This window comes from Crinia signifera, chromosome 1 (assembly GCF_055691185.1).
Source record: "Crinia signifera chromosome 1, ASM5569118v1, whole genome shotgun sequence".
NCBI lineage: Eukaryota > Metazoa > Chordata > Amphibia > Anura > Myobatrachidae > Crinia > Crinia signifera.
Genome location: NC_139217.1, coordinates 222,832,727 through 222,852,237, shown reverse-complemented (window position 1 = coordinate 222,852,237; position 19,511 = coordinate 222,832,727). Strand labels below are relative to the sequence as shown.

General features: G+C 47.0%; 1 protein-coding gene across 7 annotated transcripts in view; it reads left to right on the top strand.

Moving 5' to 3' along the window:
• The first annotated feature begins 12,017 nt into the window (after positions 1 to 12,017).
• The window catches only part of MYDGF (myeloid derived growth factor), a 181,076-nt gene continuing 173,582 nt past the window's right edge, over positions 12,018 to 19,511 (top strand). For 4 of the 7 annotated variants that reach the window (XR_014472970.1, XR_014472969.1, XM_083179316.1 and 1 more), the window contains exons 1-2: positions 12,018 to 12,158; positions 12,307 to 12,492. Coding sequence is in view for 4 of the 7 variants with exons in the window: in XM_083179316.1 (XP_083035442.1) it covers positions 12,358 to 12,492 (135 nt within the window). In the remaining 3 variants the exon portion in view is untranslated. The remainder of the gene's footprint in view (positions 12,159 to 12,306; positions 12,493 to 19,511) is intronic. The other 3 variants (XM_083179317.1, XM_083179314.1, XM_083179318.1) reach the window with 2 other exon arrangements.

The following is a 19,511-nucleotide window of genomic DNA, read 5'->3' as shown; positions in this document are numbered from 1 at the left end:
ATGACCCACTTGCAATTTCTTTTGACCAACTAGGATTTGGGTAGAAATGGGGCACGAAACTGGGCATAGGTCCCAGATGTCATTATTTTGAATAAGTAGCTGGTGTCCTGCAAGGGTTAAACAGTGTTGGTCAAAACATATTACACTTGAAACCCACACAGGGGGGTCACATACATATGACCCACTTGCAATTTCTTTTGACCAACAAGGATTTGGGCAGAAATAGGGCACTAAAATGGGCATGGGTCCCAGGTGTCATCATTTTGAATAAGTAGCTGGTGTCCTGCAAGGGTTAAACAGCGTTGGTCAAAAAATATTACACTGGAAACCCGCACAGGGGGGTCACTTACATATGACCCACTTGCCATTTCTTTTGACCAACAATGATTTGGGCAGAAAATGGGCACTAAAGTGGGCATAGGTCCCAGATGTCATCATTTTGAATAAGTAGCTGGTGTCCTGCAAGGGTTAAACAGCGTTGGTCAAAAAATGTTACACTTGGAATCCACACAGGGGGGTCACTTACATATGACCCACTTGCCATTTCTTTTGACCAACAATGATTTGGGCAGAAAATGGGCACTAAAGTGGGCATAGGTCCCAGATGTCATCATTTTGAATAAGTAGCTGGTGTCCTGCAAGGGTTAAACAGCGTTGGTCAAAAAATGTTACACTTGGAATCCACACAGGGGGGTCACTTACATATGACCCACTTGCCATTTCTTTTGACCAACAATGATTTGGGCAGAAAATGGGCACTAAAGTGGGCATAGGTCCCAGATGTCATCATTTTGAATAAGTAGCTGGTGTCCTGCAAGGGTTAAACAGCGTTGGTCAAAAAATGTTACACTTGGAATCCACACAGGGGGGTCACTTACATATGACCCACTTGCCATTTCTTTTGACCAACAAGGATTTGGGCAGTAAAGTGGGCATGGGTCACAGATTTCATCATTTTGAATAAGTAGCTGGTGTTCTGCAAGGGTTAAACAGCGTTGGTCAAACAGTAGGACACTTGAAACCTGCACAGGGGGGTCAGATACATATGACCCACTTGCAATTTCTTTTGACCAACAAGGATTTGGGTAGAAATGGGGCACGAAACTGGGCATAGGTCCCAGATGTCATTATTTTGAATAAGTAGCTGGTGTCCTGCAAAGGTTATACAGTGTTGGTCAAAACATATTACACTTGAAACCCACACAGGGGGTCACATACATATGACCCACTTGCAATTTCTTTTGACCAACAAGGATTTGGGCAGAAATAGGCACTAAAATGGGCATGGGTCCCAGATGTCATCATTTTGAATAAGTAGCTGGTGTCCTGCAAGGGTTAAACAGCGTTGGTCAAAAAATATTACACTAGAAACCTGCACAGGGGGGTCACTTACATATAACCCACTTGCCATTTCTTTTGACCAACAAGGATTTGGGCAGTAATAGGGCAGTAAAGTGGGCATGGGTCCCAGATGTCATCATTTTGAATAAGTAGCTGGTGTCCTGCAAGGGTTAAACAGCGTTGGTCAACAAATATTACACTGGAATCCACACAGGGGGGGTCACTTACATATGACCCACTTGCAGTTTCTTTTGACCAACAAGGATTTGGGCAGAAACAGGGCACTAAAATGGGCATGGGTCCCAGATGTCATCATTTTGAATAAGTAGCTGGTGTCCTGCAAGGATAGAAAAACAGGAAGAATGCCTTTCGCTGGTGCACCTAAGAATAAGTTGAACTCATAATACATAACTTTTATTGGGTATACATATAAAATTTTTGCGAAATAAAGCCAAGACATACAACAATCACACTAATAAAAAGGGGAGGATGTTCCCCTGACTCAGTGTGACCCCCTGATCACCACAACCCCTATATGTAAGTGTTTTTGGTACCGTAAGCAACAGAAAAAGAGTAGATATTCTCTTATATTAAGAGGACTTGCGGTGAGGTCATTTTATATATAATAGTTTTTTTCTCGCTGGGAGACAAATCTCATAGACCTGGGTGAGGCACGCAGCTATTGAGGACAATCCTCCAATAGTGCGGCCGTCAGCCCTTGTAGCCGCTACCGTCCCTTAATGCTGAGGGCTGATGAACCGTATACGAGGTGTGCAGGCTTGCACTTGCCTCGTTCACCCAGCTAGCTCAGATAACGCTGAGTCTGGCGCCAGACTAGCGTGTCGGTCACCGGGTGGACCGCTCACAATGGTTGCGCAGCAGTACAATTCAAAATTTCAACATTGTATGTGGGGAGGGGAAGAGGGGGTTTTACAACACACTGAGTGTGTTAAGACGGTCAGCGTACGCTTCGCAGTGAACGCTTCCTCAGGGAATTGTACAATTGTACTGCTGCGCAACCATTGTGAGCGGTCCACCCGGTGACCGACACGCTAGTCTGGCGCCAGACTCAGCGTTATCTGAGCTAGCTGGGTGAACGAGGCAATTTAATTTGGCTGTAAGGAAAAGTGAGGGAATGGCAGAAAGAGTGAGAAAGTGTCAAGGATAAAGAGAGGGTGAGAGAGAGAGTTCCCAGGATAGAGAGTTGCTGGAGATTATATAATTGTGGTGAAAGAGAGAGTGAGTGTCACGGACAGAGAAAGGGGCTGAGAGAGAGGGAAGAGAGAAATGGGGTGATAGAGGGTGTCAGAGGGGCATGAGAAGAAGGGGGTGACAGATGATGTCAGGGATATAGAGAAGGGGGATAAGAGAGAAGGTGTCATGGATAGAGAAAGGTGCTGTGAGAGAGGGAAGAAAGAAAGAAAGAAAGAAAGAAAGAAAGGGGATGAGAGAATGTCAGGAATAGAGAGGGTGTCACAGATAGAGAGTGGGTGAGAGAAGGTGTAACGGATAGAGGGCTAAGAGAGAGAAGGGGGAGAGAAAGAGAGGGTGTCAAGGATAGAGAGATGGGGGATTGAGAGAGAGGGAATAGAGAGAGGGTCTCAGGGATAGAGAGAGGGGGGGTGAGAGTGAGAAGGCGACGGAGATAGAGAGGGGATGAAAAGGAGAGGAGAGTAGGAGGTGAGAGAAGAGACAGAAAGGGCTGAGAGAGGGTGTCCAGGATAGAGGGTGAGATGTACTATGCCGTGAAAAGTGATAAAATGGAGATTGATAAACCACCAGCAAATCAGCTCCTACCTGTCATTTTTCAAACTGTGGCATGGCATGTAGGAGCTGATTGGCTGGTCGTTTATCACTCTCCATCTTATCACTTTTCAAGCTTAGTACATTTGGCCCAGGGAGGGATGTCTTAATATACATCACCGCCCCTCGCCTGCCAGCCGCCACGATGCTACCACATATGTACTAACATATGCGGCTGGCATCGGGTTGCGGTGACGGAGACCCCCGCGAAACCTGTGATGTGGTCTGCGGGGGTCTCCGTCACTTCCCGGCGGCTGTCAGTGTCCCTCTGCGTCTCCTCCTCCCCCTGCAGCCGGATGTCCTCCCTGCTGTGACACCTGCTGGGGGAGGAGGAGATCGATGGAGGACGGGAGGGGGGGTCGCGCGGACGGAGATAGAAGGGGTATCGCCACCCCTGCCAGTAGGAGATGGGGCAGAAGAGAGCACTAACCAGGCAGCATGGAGGTGACTGTGAGGAACTGCTGATGTCAGACGTCAGCAGCCAAGTTGCGTCCATGCCGTAGTCATGTCCTGGGAAAGGAGACAGCAATGAAGAATGTACATCTAAAATAGACGAACCAGAGGCTCTAACCTCAGTGCCGTGGGTAAAGGGGGATGTGATGAGAGTTAACAGGAGAGGGATACATTTGTGGAGTGGGTAGGTGGTCAGGGGTGCCGTGGATAGGGGGATGTGAGGAGAAAGTTAGGAGAGGGGTACCTGTGAGGGAGGGGTGTCAGGAGTGGGATGTGAGCCTGTAAGCATGGTGACTGACACACTGCTTGGGGTGGGGCGATGCACTGCTTGGGGAGGGGCCACGTGCTGTGTTCTTCCCACAGGACTACCAGCTATCCTTTCAATCCCCATCCCCATTTATTCTAAACTTGCGCATGCGCAATCCACATTGTAAGAGGGGGCAGTTTTGGGGAATACTGGCACTGCGCTTGGGCTAAAAGCAGGAGCCTCCTGCAAAATGCAGGAGGGAAGGCAAGTCTGCCCCCCATATAACACACCGTAGTACATTATAATACCCAGTACATTATACACCCCCACCCCATATTGGACCTAATACATTGACATATACAACATAGTATTTTATACACAGCCCCCTCCCCCATATGGCACTCAATACACACACAGCACATTGCACCCAGTACATTCACATACACAACATAGTACATTATACACAGCTCCCCTCCCCCATATTGCACTCAAAACACACAGCACATAACGCAATACTAAATTATACACAGACCCCCCACAACCAGTGAGCACAGGTTATATTACACACACACCTGACCCCCCCATACACACATTATATACAGCCCCCATTCCCACAGCACTCACTTGGCTGTGTTCTTCCTTCCAGGCAGTGCAGGAAGTCATCACATTACAGGCAGAAGACGAGGAGCTGTGAGACTAGACTAGAGCAGCTGCAGCCTGCAGGACTGACACACACGGAGCCTCAGTGTGGGGGCGGGGCCAGCCTCAGGAAGCCCCGGTTGCTATTTCTCCTTCTCCCAGTGCACTGCACAGACAGACACTCTGGACTTCCTGTCTGTGTGCCCAGCAGCTCGGCCCCCGGCGCTACCAACAACTACCCAGCGGTGCGATACAGGCCCCACCCCCGGCCAGTTCAGGACGCGCGCATGCGCAGTCCAAATTCAATGGAGGCTTACAAAAAAACCGGGAGGAAGGAGGGGGATTGCGGGGCAGCGGGAGGCTCATGCAAAAATCGGGAACCTCCCGCTGAATGCGGGAGGGTAGGCAAGCCTGACCTACAGGCATTGTGGCATCAAAATAGGCAGTAAAGTTGGCATGGGCAACAGATTTGTTTGAATGGACAAAGTAGCTGTAGTTTGTAAGGGTTAAACAGGCCTGGTTAAATGTATACCATACATTAGTGTATAATCATTATAATAATGTATATACATTAGTGACCAAATTGTTGTATTTAGGTTTCCCTCCTAGACTATGCAGCTGGATTTTAGATTTTTTGCTTGAGCAGCCCCAATATGTTAAGCTAGGGGGTTGTGAGTCACCAGTGCGGAGATTCAGCACTGGCGCCCCTCAGGGTTGTGTGCTGAGCCCACTATTATTTTCTTTGTTCACGTACGACTGTTTCTCGCGGTCGGATTCAAATTTAATTATTAAATTTGCGGATGACACTACATTAGTGGGACTCATCTCAAATGGTGAGGAATCCGCATACAGAGATGAGGTTCAATCCTTAGTTAGATGGAGCAAGGAGAACAACCTTTTATTGAATCTGGCTAAAACCAAAGAAATCATTATTGATTTTAGAAGGGGGAAGAAAACTGTATTGGAACCTCTTTTTATTGATCAGTTAGAGGTAAATAGAGTGAAAGAATTCAAGTTGTTGGGGACTACGATCTCTGAGGATCTATCATGGACTCCTCACATTGGGTTAGTAGTCAAGAAAGCCCAGCAGCGCCTCTTCTTTTTGAGGAGACTGAGAGCTGCCAATTTTTCTCGGGAGAACCTAGTGAGATTTTATACCTGTGAAATCGAAAGTATATTGTCGTATTGTATTACAGTATGGTTTGGAAATAGTTTAGTTAAAGATCTGAAGACAATAACTAGGGTAGTACGCACTGCTGAAACCATTATCGGCTGCGACTTACCCACTATCTCGGACATCTTTGCAAAAAATTGTAGACGAAAGAGAACTAGCATTATGCAGGACCATTACCATCCTTATTATCATGTCTTTTCTTTTTTACCATCAAATAGGCGGTTGTGGTGTCTAAAAGCTAGAACCTCCCGTCTGAAAAATAGCTTCTTTCCTGCTGCAGTGTGCGACTACAATGTAAACTGTTAGAGCACTGTCGTCTTTCTTTCTGTTGGTATCTCCTCTGGGACCAGGTGTGTAATTTCGTTGTGCTGGCAACTGTACTTGTTGTTTTTACAATGACAATAAATTATCTTATCTTATCTTATTAGTGTATAATCAGTTTAAACTTTATATACTTTAATATAAATCAGTGGTGCAAGTAATGGGGTACCACGTGGTACGGCGTACCTGGAAGAAATATATTGCAGGTCGCCGTACCACTTCCCCCCGACCCGCAACCAATGCTTTTGCATGCCGGCTCACCTGAGAACGGAAGCGATATGACAGCCGGGCAGAGAGTGGTGGGCTTCCCGGCTGTCTTCTGAGCAGGTCCACGGCTATTTGAAATATTGCCAGCCAATAGGAGATCGCGGCCCGGCAGCAAATCAGGAGCAGCTCCTATTGGCTGGTGACCCGGCGCTATATTTCAAATAACCATGGACCTGATCAGAAGACATCCTGGCTCGTAACATGCCCGGCTCGTGAATCACGAGCCAATCAGACTTGCCGGCACGTCATTTTAAATAGCTGCACCGTGGAGTCGTAGACGGATGGACCTGCTCTAAGAGAGACAGCCGGGTTTCCAACGCTCTTCCAAGGGGAGACCTGTGGAAGCAAATTATACTCACGGGGCTCACGTGACTGATCCATGCAGGCTTCTGCCAAATACGGCAGGAAAATTAAGTGTATTTTCCTGGCGTATTTGGTCGGCAATTAGCGGCCGTTTACCGCCAATTAGCGGCCATATTTTACGTAATAGTAAATTAGGAATCACCATTAATTTGAATGGTGATTCCTATTCGTATTTTCCGATGGCGTATACATTCGTATTTGTAAATACAAATACGAATGTGCCATAAATACGAATACAAATTTACGTATTTTCAGGATAGTAAATACTAAAAATTTGTATTTTACTATACAAATTTTTTAGGTATTAGCCTTAGTAAATTTCCCCCATTATGTCCCTCACAGTATTGCACACTTCACATTATGCCCCACACCAGTGCTTAAAGTGGTCCTGGTGATGTGGTGCAACACACTTCCCCACCGCCTCTCCCCCCCCCCCCCCCCAATATGTCACAGCCGGGGTGGGTGGTAGGGTGTTTGTCACCACCTGCAATCTCTAAATTTATGCCCTATCTCACATAACCGTGAAAAGAATAATGCGGGCCACATAATGCCACCCTTATTGCAAATTATGCCCCACAGTGCAAAACAACCCAATACCCCAAAAAACAGGATGGTGTGCACCAAAGACAAAAATTTAGGGCATGGCTTTGTACGACAGGGGATTATGCATACCGTAATGCCCATTCCACATTATGCCACACACAGTAATGCCCATTGCACAATATATCACACACGGTAGTGCCTCTTACATATTATGCCACATAAGTGCCACTTACCTACATGCTCATTGCTAGGGTTTTCTGGCACAATGCCAGGAGTTACATGATTATTGCTAGAGTTTTCTTGCACGATGCCAGGGGTTACATTCTCAGTGCCAGGGGTTTCTTGCTCATTGCCAGGGTTTACATGCTCAGTGCCAGGGTTTTCTTCCTCGATGCCGGGGTTTCATGCACTGTACCATGGGTCACATGCACGGTGCCAGGGGTAACATGCACAGTGCCAGTTGTAACATTCACAGTTCCAGGGGTAACATGCACAGTGCCAGGGGTAACATGCACAGTGCCAGGGGTAACATGCACAGTGCCAGGGTTTAACTACATTGCGCCACTGTGTGGTTAAGGCCACAGCCGGGCAGAGCAGTGGAAACCCGGATGTCTCTCTTAGAGCAGGTCCATCTGTCTTTGACTCCACGGCGCAGCTATTTAAAATGACGTGCCAGCAGCTCCGATTGGCTCGTGATTCACGAGCCGGACATGTCACGAGCTGGGATGTCTTCTGATCAGGTCCATGGTTATTTGAAATATAGCGCCAGGTCACCAGCCAATAGGAGCTGCTCCTGATTGGCTGCCGGGCCGTAAGCTCCTAATGGCTGGCAATATTTCAAATAGCCATGTACCTGCTCAGAAGACAGCCGGGCAGCGCACCACTCTCTGCCCAGCTGTCATATCGCTTCCATTCTGTCAGGTTAGCCGACATGCAAAAGCATTGGCTGCGGGTCGGGGGGGAGTGGTATGGCGATCTGCAAAATATTTCTTACAGGTACGCCGTACCACGCGGTAGCCCATTACTTGCACCACTGATTTATATTAAAGTATATAAAGTTTAAACTGATTATACATTAATGTATGGTATACATTATTTGACCAGACATGTTTAACCCTTGCAAACTACAGCTACTTTATCCATTCAAACAAATCTGTTGCCCATGCCAACTTTACTGCCTATTTTGATGCCAAAATGCCTGTAGGTCAAAGAAAATTTTTGTATGTAAGTGACCCCCTGGACGGGTTTCAAGTGTCATACTGTTTGACCAACGCTGTTAAACCCTTGCAGGACACCAGCTACTTATTCAAAATGACGACATCTGGGACCTATGCCCACTTTAGTGCCCATTTTCTGCCCAAATCCTTGCTGGTCAAAAGAAATGGCGGTACTCTTTACCTAGCACGGCGCCCATCGCGACCATCGCGACCAGCGAATGCACTAAAAAACGGGTGCGATGCGATGCCCGCGATTTTCCATAGGGACCAATGTTAAAAGTCAGATTGGTCGCGATTTTAGTGTTCAATGCCTAAATGCCCGCGATTTTTACATAGGAAACAATGTTAAATGGGCCACAGAGCCCTAATAGTCCCCCTGAAGTGTTAAATGGCCCCCACAATTTTTAACGGCACCCCACGATCAACGTCAACCCGAAGCGTGGCGAGCGCAGCGAGCCCGCGAGGGGCGGCGGTACGCGTCCTCCGACCTTTTCATACCCCCACTATCCACGGCGGCGTGGAGTTGAGAATAGAATAGTGTGGCGAGCGCAGCGAGCCACCGAGCCCGAAGCGTGGCGAGCGCAGCGAGCCCCGCGAGGGGACGCGGATACCTTCACAGGTAAACGCGTCCCCTCGCGGGCTTCACAGGTGTCCGCGTCGCCACGGACACCTGTGAAGCCCGCGAGGGGACGCGTATAACTGTGAAGGTATCCGCGTCCCCTCGCCACGCTTCGGGCTCGGTGGCTCGCTGCGCTCGCCACACTGTTCTATTCTCAACTCCACGCCGACGTGGATAGTGGGGGTATGAAAAGGTCGGACACCTGCGAAGCCCGCGAGGGGACGCGTATAACTGTGAAGGTATCCGCGTCCCCTCGCCACGCTTCGGGCTCGGTGGCTCGCTGCGCTCGCCACACTATTCTATTCTCAACTCCACGCCGACGTGGATAGTGGGGGTATGAAAAGGTCGGAGGACGCGTACCGCCGCCCCTCGTTGGCTCGCTGCGCTCGCCACACTTCGGGTTCACGTTGATCGTGGGGTGGCGTTAAAAATTGTGGGGGCCATTTTTATCACTTCAGGGGGACTATTAGGGCTCTGTGGCCCATTTAACATTGTTTCCTATGTAAAAATCGCGGCCATTGAGGCATTTAACACTAAAATCGCGACCAATCTGACTTTTAACATTGATCCCTATGGGAAAATCGCGGGCATCGCGTCGCACCCGTTTTTTATGTACCCGCGATGCCCGCGATTTTTTACCCCCGACGCCCGCGATGCTAATCGCGGGCGCCGTTCTAGGTAAAGAGTACCGAAATGGCAAGTGGGTCATATGTACGTGATCCCCCTGTGTGGATTTAAAGTGTAATATTTTTTGACCAACGCTGTTTAACCCTTGCAAGACACCAACTTCTTATTCAAAATGATGACATCTGGGACCCATGCCCACTTTAGTGCCCTATTTCTGCCCAAATCCTTGTTGGTCAAAAGAAATTGCATGTGTGTCATATGCGCGTGAACCCCCTGCGTGGGCTTCAAGTGTAATATTTTTTTACCAACACTGTTTAACCCTTGCAAGACGCCAGCTACTTATTCAAAATGATGACATCTGGGACCCATGCCCACTTTAGTGCCCTATTTCTGCCCAAATCCTTGTTGGTCAAAAGAAATGGTAAGTGGGTCATATGTAGGTGAACCCCCTGTGTGGGTTTCAAGTGTAATATGTTTTGACCAACACTGTTTAACCCTTGCAGGACACCAGCTATTTATTCAAAATAATGACATCTGGGACCTATGCCCAGTTTCGTGCCCAATTTCTACCCAAATCCTTGTTGGTCAAAAGAAATTGCAAGTGGGTCATATGTACCTGACCCCCCTGTGCAGGTTTCACGTGTCATACTGTTTGACCAATGATGTTTAACCCTTGCAGAACACCAGCTACTTATTCAAAATGATGACATCTGGGACCTATGCCCACTTTAGTGCCCATTTTCTGCCCAAATCCTTGTTGGTCAAAAGAAATTGCAAGTGGGTCATATGTATGTGACCCCCCTGTGTGGGTTTCAAGTGTAATATGTTTTGACAACGCTGTTTAACCCTTGCAGGACACCAGCTACTTATTCAAAATAATGACATCTGGGACCTATGCCCAGTTTCGTGCCCAATTTCTACCCAAATCCTTGTTGGTCAAAAGAAATTGCAAGTGGGTCATATGTATCTGACCGCCCTGTGCGGGTTTCAAGTGTCATACTGTTTGACCAACGCTGTTTAACCCTTGCAGAACACCAGCTACTTATTCAAAATGATGAAATCTGTGACCCATGCCCATTTTACTGCCCTATTACTGCCCAAATCCTTGTTGGTCAAAAGAAATGGCAAGTGGGTCATATGTAAGTGACCCCCCTGTGTGGGTTTCCAGTGTAATATTTGCTGACCAACGCTGTTTAACCCTTGCAGGACACCAGCTACTTATTCAAAATGATGAAATCTGTGACCCATGCCCACTTTACTGCCCTATTACTGCCCAAATCCTTGTTGGTCAAAAGAAATGGCAAGTGGGTCATATGTAAGTGACCCCCCCTGTGTGGATTCCAAGTGTAATATTTTTTGACCAACGCTGTTTAACCCTTGCAGGACACCAGCTACTTATTCAAAATGATGAAATCTGGGACCTATGCCCACTTTAGTGCCCATTTTCTGCCCAAATCCTTGTTGGTCAAAAAAAATTGCAAGTGGGTCATATGTAAGTGACCCCCCTGTGTGGATTCCAAGTGTAATATTTTTTTAACAACGCTGTTTAACCATTGCAGGATACCAGCTACTTATTCAAAATGATATCTAGGACCCATGCCCATTTTCTGCCCAAATCCTTGCTGGTCAAAAGAAATGGCAAGTGGGTCATATGTAGGTGACCCCCCTGTGTGGATTTCAAGTATAATATGTTTTGACCAACACTGTTTAACCCTTGCAGGACACCAGCTACTTATTCAAAATAATGACATCTGGGACCTATGCCCAGTTTCGTGCCCAATTTCTACCCAAATCCTTGTTGGTCAAAAGAAATTGCAAGTGGGTCATATGTATCTGACCCCCCTGTGTGGATTCCAAGTGTAATATGTGTTGACCAATGCTGTTTAACCCTTGCAGGACACCAGCTACTTATTCAAAATGATGACATCTGTGACCCATGCCCACTTTACTGCCCTATTACTGCCCAAATCCTTGTTGGTCAAAATAAATGGCAAGTGGGTCATATGTAAGTGACCCCCTGTGTGGATTCCAAGTGTAATATTTTTTGACCAACGCTATTTAACCCTTTCAGGACACCAGCTACTTATTCAAAATGATATCTGGGACCCATGCCCATTTTTGTGCCCATTTTCTGCCCAAATCCTTGTTGGTCAAAAGAAATTGCTAGTGGGTCATATGTACGTGACCCCCCTGTGTTGATTTCTGCAGTCAAATTTGTGGTCCAAGATTCATTAACCCTTGTAAAAGTGATTGTCCTGAATAAGAAGCTGGAGCTCGAATAAGAAGCTGGCCGAATAAGAAGCTGGCCGAATAAGAAGCTGGCCGAATAAGAAGCCAACTTCAGCCTCGTCCGCTACCCTAATATTCCACTGGCACTATAAAGCATCGCGATGAGATGAGGAGAGTTCGGTTTTAAGAGATCCAACTGACATATTCGACGTTAGTTATAAGCGTGTGACGAGTTTTACTCGCGACGAATAGAAGAAGACGAGTACACGTCGTCCACGTCTCCAGAAAGATGGCCGCTAACCAGAACGCATTCTGGTACACATTTTTATAGCATTATTGTAACCTGACCGAATTAGTGAAGTATAATGTAAAAGTGATATATTTGCATAAGTATAATGCGTACAGTTATTAGTTTACTTTGTATTATTAAAATGTTGCTCATTCTACGTTCTTATACCTACAGTATGGTACCTTCCCTCTGTTAAGTGAGGCTTTCGACATTCTAACTCATAAAATGGCTGCTGCCGGGATGGTTGGTGCTGTGGTTTTGCTATGTGTTGCTGTGTGTACCGGAGCTCATGAAACATCGAGTACTGAAGAATTTAACGTGAAGCCCGGGGGTCTGATGCATACGTATACTCGGAGATTGGTCAGATATGTTTTAATAGTACATTTATAATGCTAATTTATTTGAACTGCACTCACATTATGTTCACATAACGACTGATTGAGCATCGTAATTAATGTGGTTCAAATGCTGAGTACTGAGGGGTTGCATTATTCCCTTCTTTGCGAGCATTTAAAGTTACTGCAACAGTGGCATGTTCAGATCTTTGTTGCATTTTATTTCACTTAGCATACTGGGATATAGATAATTTAGGACTGGGATATAGATAATTTAGGACGGGTATGTGTGTGTGTGTATGTATATGTGTGTGTATATATATATATATATATATATATATATATATATATATATATATATATTTGAACAATTAGAGGCAAGCACACCGTTGGTAGTTGAAGAGGTGAAAAAACTTTATGTAAAAAAGTAGCAGGCAGGTCCAACATGCAGTACAGTCACATTTAGGCATAGACAACGGTGTGCTTGCCTCTAATTGTTCAACTTCATTACCATTTAAATGGCTATAGCACCTACTCTTGCGAATTAAGAGTGTGCACGGATTATATATATATATATATATATATATATATATATATATATATATATATATATATATATATATGTACATGTATGTATGTGTATATATATATATATGTATATGTGTGTGTGTATATATGTATATGTGTGTGTGTGTATGTGTGTGTGTATGTATGTATGTATGTATATATATATATAATATATATATATATATTTTTTATTATGTTTCATTACACAAGTCTCATAATCCGCATAAAGCGGAGTTATTGTAATTGAAGTAAACGTTTGACATTTTCATTTCCAAATGTATTATCTTGAGCAAGATTTCAATAATGATGTCTAGTAGTGCCACTCAGTACTGTATTTCAATTTTGGATGGACAACACTTTTAAAGGCTAAGCTAGGAAGAAAAATTAGGGGGGGAGGGGGGGGGGGTTGGAGTAGATTGCGCTGCTGTTTAGATTGGCTTAATGATAGTAACACATTGGCTGTCTGAAAAGGAACGAGTCACGGACACACTGTAACTGTTGAAAAATCTTTATCTAGAATCAATAAAAAATAGTACATACAAATACATAGAATATATAAAAATATAAGTGAGAATGGGATCCCAATCAATTAACTATAATAGCTCTTGATATAATATCAGCAATACTGTTTGCTTCAGCAATAATCATATAAGAATATTTTTCCTGCAGTTGGTGGTAATTTGCAGTAATGGTGAAGGTAGGACAATAATATATAGTCCTGATTTAGGCAGAATAATACTGCATGAAAACTGATCAGTGGATTATAACATGTGCAGTCACGGATTAATAATATGCTCACCCGGGATAAGAAGCGCTCTCTTTGCAAAGATATAACGGAGTCTCCTGGAAATGGTCCCAGTTGTTTCAAGGGATAGGATCACTTCGAGGTGTAGTGTGTCACTCCTCTCGGCAGAAAAATTAAACTGATGGTGCCCACTCCTTGTGCTTAGCGTGTGCAATTTGATCTTTTTAGTTCAATCGCATCGCACTCCTGCGTAGTCAATATCGCAAGGCAAAATTAATATGTGCATGCAGGTATTTTTGTACTACATTGCATGTAGGGAAGCCAATCCTGGGACATTTTTTCAATCCCGGGATTCGGGATTGAAAAATGGGTACTTGTGAGTTATCCGGGCTGCCGATTTTGTCCTTAAGTTTGGTTAACTTAAGGACACCCGACCGACGCGATGCCCATGATTTAGCTCCAAATCGGGGGCATCGCGTCGGTCGTGGCCGTTATAAGGGGCCGCGACGCGATGCCCCCGATTTCCCATAGACAGTAATGTTAAAAGACACGATATCGGGGGCATCGCGTCGGTCGTGGCCGTTATAAGGGGCCGCGACGCGATGCCCACGATTTCCCATAGACAGTAATGTTAAAAGACACGATGGACCCGATTTCCCATAGACAGCAATGTTAAAATAAAATTACAATGTGAAATTGGGCAATATGTTTTTAAAAAAAATGTTTCATGGCCCCCCACCACCGTTAACGCCACCCCGCTATTGACGCCAACCCGAAGCGTGGCGAGCGCAGCGAGCCCGCGAGGGGCGGCGGTACGCGTCCTCCGACCTTTTCATGCCCTACTATCCACTAGGGCGTGGAGTGAGAATAGAATAGTGTGGCGAGCGCAGCGAGCCACCGAGCCCGAAGCGTGGCACGCGGACACCTGTGAAGCCCGCAAGGGCACGCGGATACCTGTGAAGGTGTCCGCGTCCCCTCGCGGGGCTCGCTGTGCTCGCCACAATCTCACATTGTAATTTTATTTTAACATTGCTGTCTATGGGAAATCGGGTCCATCGCGTCTTTTAACATTACTGTCTATGGGAAATCGTGTCGGAAATCGGGTCCATCGTGTCTTTTAACATTACTGTCTATGGGAAATCGTGGGCATCGCGTCGCGGCTCCTTATAACGGCCACGACCGACGCGATGCCCCCGATTTCGGGCGCGATGAAAAAATCGGCAGCCCGGATAACTCACAAGTACCGAAAAATGCTCAATCCCGGGATTCCCGGGATTGAAAAATGCTCAATCCCGGGATTCCCGGGATTGGCTTTCCTAATAAAAAGACACCCTACCTGCCCCACATTTACCTTCATTTGTGCAGCAGGGTTGCCAGGAGCCCGGTTGTTGGGTGGGGGGGACGGGTTGTCCATGGTGCGGGCTGGCTGGGCGGGTAGGCTTGCTGGGCGGGTTCATAGCTGGCTGGGCGGGCGGGTTCCTAGCTGGCTGGGCGGGCGAGTGGGCTTGCTGGGCGGGTTCATAGCTGGCTGGGCGAGCGGACGGGTGGGCTTGCTGGCTGGGCGGGCGGGCGGCGCGGCATCACATTGCCGGGCGCGACCTCTGCCTGCGCAGCGTGACCTCTGATCTCGTCACGCTGTGCAGTGCTGCCGGGAGAAGTCGGGCAGCGTCTGAGCGATGCTCAGACGCTGCCCGGCATTAGACTGCACGCATGCGCAATCTAATCCCGAAATCCCGGGATTGGAAACTCCAATCCCGGGATTGAAATCCCGGCGTTTTGGGGGCCAAATCCCGGGATCCCCCGATCCCGGGATTGGCCACCCTAATTGCATGCAATAGCATACTATTGTAGTGTAGTCAAAATCTGGTGTAGTTCAAATCACTCAGTCCAAATTGCACCAAGGCTCAAATCGCAACAAGAACACCTCTCACCGTGTGTGGGCACCATTAGATTCAGTTGGGAAAAGCTTTGGAAACAAAAACGGCAGCCATTCACAACAAAGCAAATTATGAGTTAAGGTGCTTAAACGTGGTGCAGTTTTGGCTATGCAATTTTACTTGAACTCCCCGGAGCGCAGAATACTGATAAACTGCAATTTTGCCTATGGCCAATTTAACTGTAATAGAAATAGATTGCACACTCTCTAGTCAAAATTGAAAACTGTCATGTCTGTGACTTGACTTGTCATGATATGTTTGCACATTTAGATAGCTGGTTGCCACATGCCTCTACAGAACATCCCCCCCCCATATATGGCACCCCCTTGTTCCCCTCTGCTGCTCACATCATCTTTCCCCATCCATGACACCCCCAACAACCCCTCTCTCAGCCCAGCATCTGTCCCCCCCATGCCAAGCATCATCTGTCAGAGTGGATTCTGGTAGTTCTGGGTACCTACCTCTGGGCAACAAGCATGTAATCCCCCATGGCAACGAACAGGCGTTCATTTTGGCTAGATTGCAGGAGTGCGCTGTATCTCACCCTCCAGTTATGATATTCCCGCACCACCATCAGATAGCTGGCAGCCGCATGCACTCACAGAATAGTTAGACCAGCCATGTCCAAACTGTGGCCCTCCAGTTGTTGTGAAACTACACATCCGGCATGCCTTGCCATTGTTTTAGCATTCCATAATATCAAAACTGTGGAAAAGCATAATGGGACTTATATTTTCACAACAGCTGGAGGGCCGTAGTTTGGACATGCCTGAGTTAGACAGTAAGACTTATGGAGTGTAGATGCTGGGTGTAACTAGGTCACAGGAGAGATCCTAATGGAAATCATATGAGGAGTGAGCTTTATCAGCAGCAGTGTCCGGCATAATTAGTGGTCTATTATATTATAGACCTACCCCGGCTCTGTATATTACCTAGCAGTAGTTCTGATATTGTAAAAGACACCAGGGGCACTGTGTGAGGGGGATTGGCTTGGCGTAGGATGGAGTAGACTGCGCGCTCCAGTAGCTCCCGTACCCATTCGGTTTAATCATCCTATATGCCCGAAAATAGGGGAAAATTGTACCTTCTCTCGGTGGCCCCGGATCTTCGGTGGACCCCCATCTCCTCCGGAGGAAGAGCGGCAGGGCTGAGGAGTTGAAGCTGAGACCGCTGACTCCCTGCGGGCACCCCCATCAAGGCAGGCCGGTTGGTCCGGTCCCGGCTGGAAGACGCGTCAGCAGAGCACCGGCGCTGACAAAGTGGTATCAGGCGCCACCAGCTGGCCCCTTTCCCCGCTGCTGCCCATGCTGTTATCTGTGCTGCTGCTGCCAGACTAGCTCTCTGCGATACTGTCCGGTGGTGTCTCAGCAGAGGACCTCTGAAAAGTGAAACGCTGGTACCGATTCGGATTTGGGACTGCTCCGCTGGCACAAATCTGCAGAGATCAAGTGAAAATCTGACCAGCATAAAGGGGAAAGGTGGAGAACGCTGAGGAGATATCCATACTATAGCAACTGCAACCCCCCTGAGAGAACACTGAGAGCTGCAGGAGACACGCTGCATGGGAAAAACGGCCTGTATCAATACCTGCTCTATGCTATACCTGCTCGGCAAAAAGATTCAGCAAACAAGTGGATCTAAAGCTGCAAACAGAAGGGAGGCACAGGTGCTATACTATACTTAAATATTTAGTATTGCTCTCCCCCGAATCGAGAGGACCCCCCAGTAACCATTATTATCCCAGCTTTTGATTTAGATTGGTGTGATACTGCTGAGGCTGCTTAAGAGGTACTGCTGTGATTAGATATACATTGCTTTACATCAAAGAGACTCCCTTGAACTGACTAATCTATTCCCTTGTAATAATTTATAAGGGCTTTTATTATGGGTGCCGGACGGGTTCCCGACGGCCACCCGCTATTTTCCCTCGTGGGGTTCCATGACCCCCATAGAGGCAGAATAGAATAGGTGGCTCGCGTAGCCTGCAGCGTAGCGAGCCCGCAAGGGGCTTTTTTGCACTCGCCATGCTGTCTGACTCCGGGCAGTCGGGATAATGACTGTCGGGATAATGACTGTCGGGATAATGACTGTCGGGATAATGACTGTCGGGATAATGACTGTCGGGATAATGACTGTCGGGATAATGACTGTCGGGATAATGACTGTCGGGATAATGACTGTCGGGATAATGACTGTCGGGATAATGACTGTCGGGATAATGACTGTCGGGATAATGACTGTCGGGATCCTGACTGTCGGGATCCTGACTGTCGGGATCCTGACTGTCAGGATCCTGACTGTCGGAGTCCCATACCACACCCTTTATTATAGACCTCTGAAACAGCAGATACTCGCATAAATACCAGGTGAATTGTCACACATAATCTGAGCTGAGCAGTTTTTTTATAACCCACAGCGGATACGGGGAAATCATGCCAGGCATCTAGTACCACTCAATATCTGGCGAAATATGCTGGAAACTCACATGTCAAATACAACGCCACAGCATGATCAGTAAATGACATCACCTCCCACCACTACCAATACTGAAGACCCCAATGATGGGGGGGCAACACAATCCACCCAACAAATTCTTCAGGCCATCGCCAAGTCTGAATTTAGGGTCACTGCACTGATCAGCCAAGTACAGGCCGATGTATCACTTATCCGAAACGATATGCAGAAGCTACGCGACAGAGTGGGTGAAGTCGAGCAGCGGGTCAGTGACCGTGAGGATACTACAGCCCCCTTAAAAAATCACTTTTGCAGAATTGTCTACTCAAATGACTGCAGTTAAAACCAAACTCTCAGATATTGAGGGCCGTCTTAGGAGGAATAATATCAGATTTGTTGGTATCCCCGAGCGGGCAGAGGGACTGCAACCGGAAAAATTCCTTGAGGAATGGCTCCTGAGATTTTTTAGCAGAGAGGATTTCAGTGCTCAGTTTGCTGCTGGGCGGGCACATCGTATACCTTCTAGAGCATTGCCACCTGGAGCACTCGCTCACACTTTCATAGCTAGAATGCTTCACTACAAGGATCGAGACACAGTACTGCGATTGTCACATACTAGGACCTCTGATGCTCGATTCAGACCAAGTAGCCGCACACCCTGATTTCACCATGGATATACAAAAGTCGAGATCACAGTTCTTATCTATCAAGAAGAAATTACGGGATAGACAGATTCAATACTCAATGCTTTTTCCAGCTCGTCTTCGAGTGATTCACAATGATACGACCCACTTCTTTAATACGCCTGGAGAAGCGACCATAACCCCCCCCCCCCCCCTTTTTTTTCCCTCATCCTCTTTTCTCCATTTGTTTCCTTTTTTATATATAAATTATGGCCGTATTTAAGGCATTAGAAATTTATATTGGGCGCTACTACTAAAGGAGCCCACACACGCACCGTTGCCGGCGGTGGGATGCTGTACGAAGGGGTGCGCGCTCCCGCGGCACCTCATCGTACAGTACAAAAAGTATGTGCTGCACATACTTTTTGTACTAGCTTTTTCTAGCATAGCATCGCATCGCATGCGCATCGTATGCACAAGGCATACGATGCAATGCTATGTGTGCTAGTTAAGCCCACAACGCACGTCGGGATCGGTGCGTGTGTGGGCTCCATAAGATCTAGCTATCAGGTTAGCTTCGGATCTTTAGATAGGTTTGCTCCTTTGTGGAGCTGGGTGTATGTCTGCACTCTATGGAGAATTTAGATATATATTATTCAAGGATCAGATCCCCACATTAAATCGGTTCGCGGGGGTGCAGTTCCCAAACCGTAGTAGT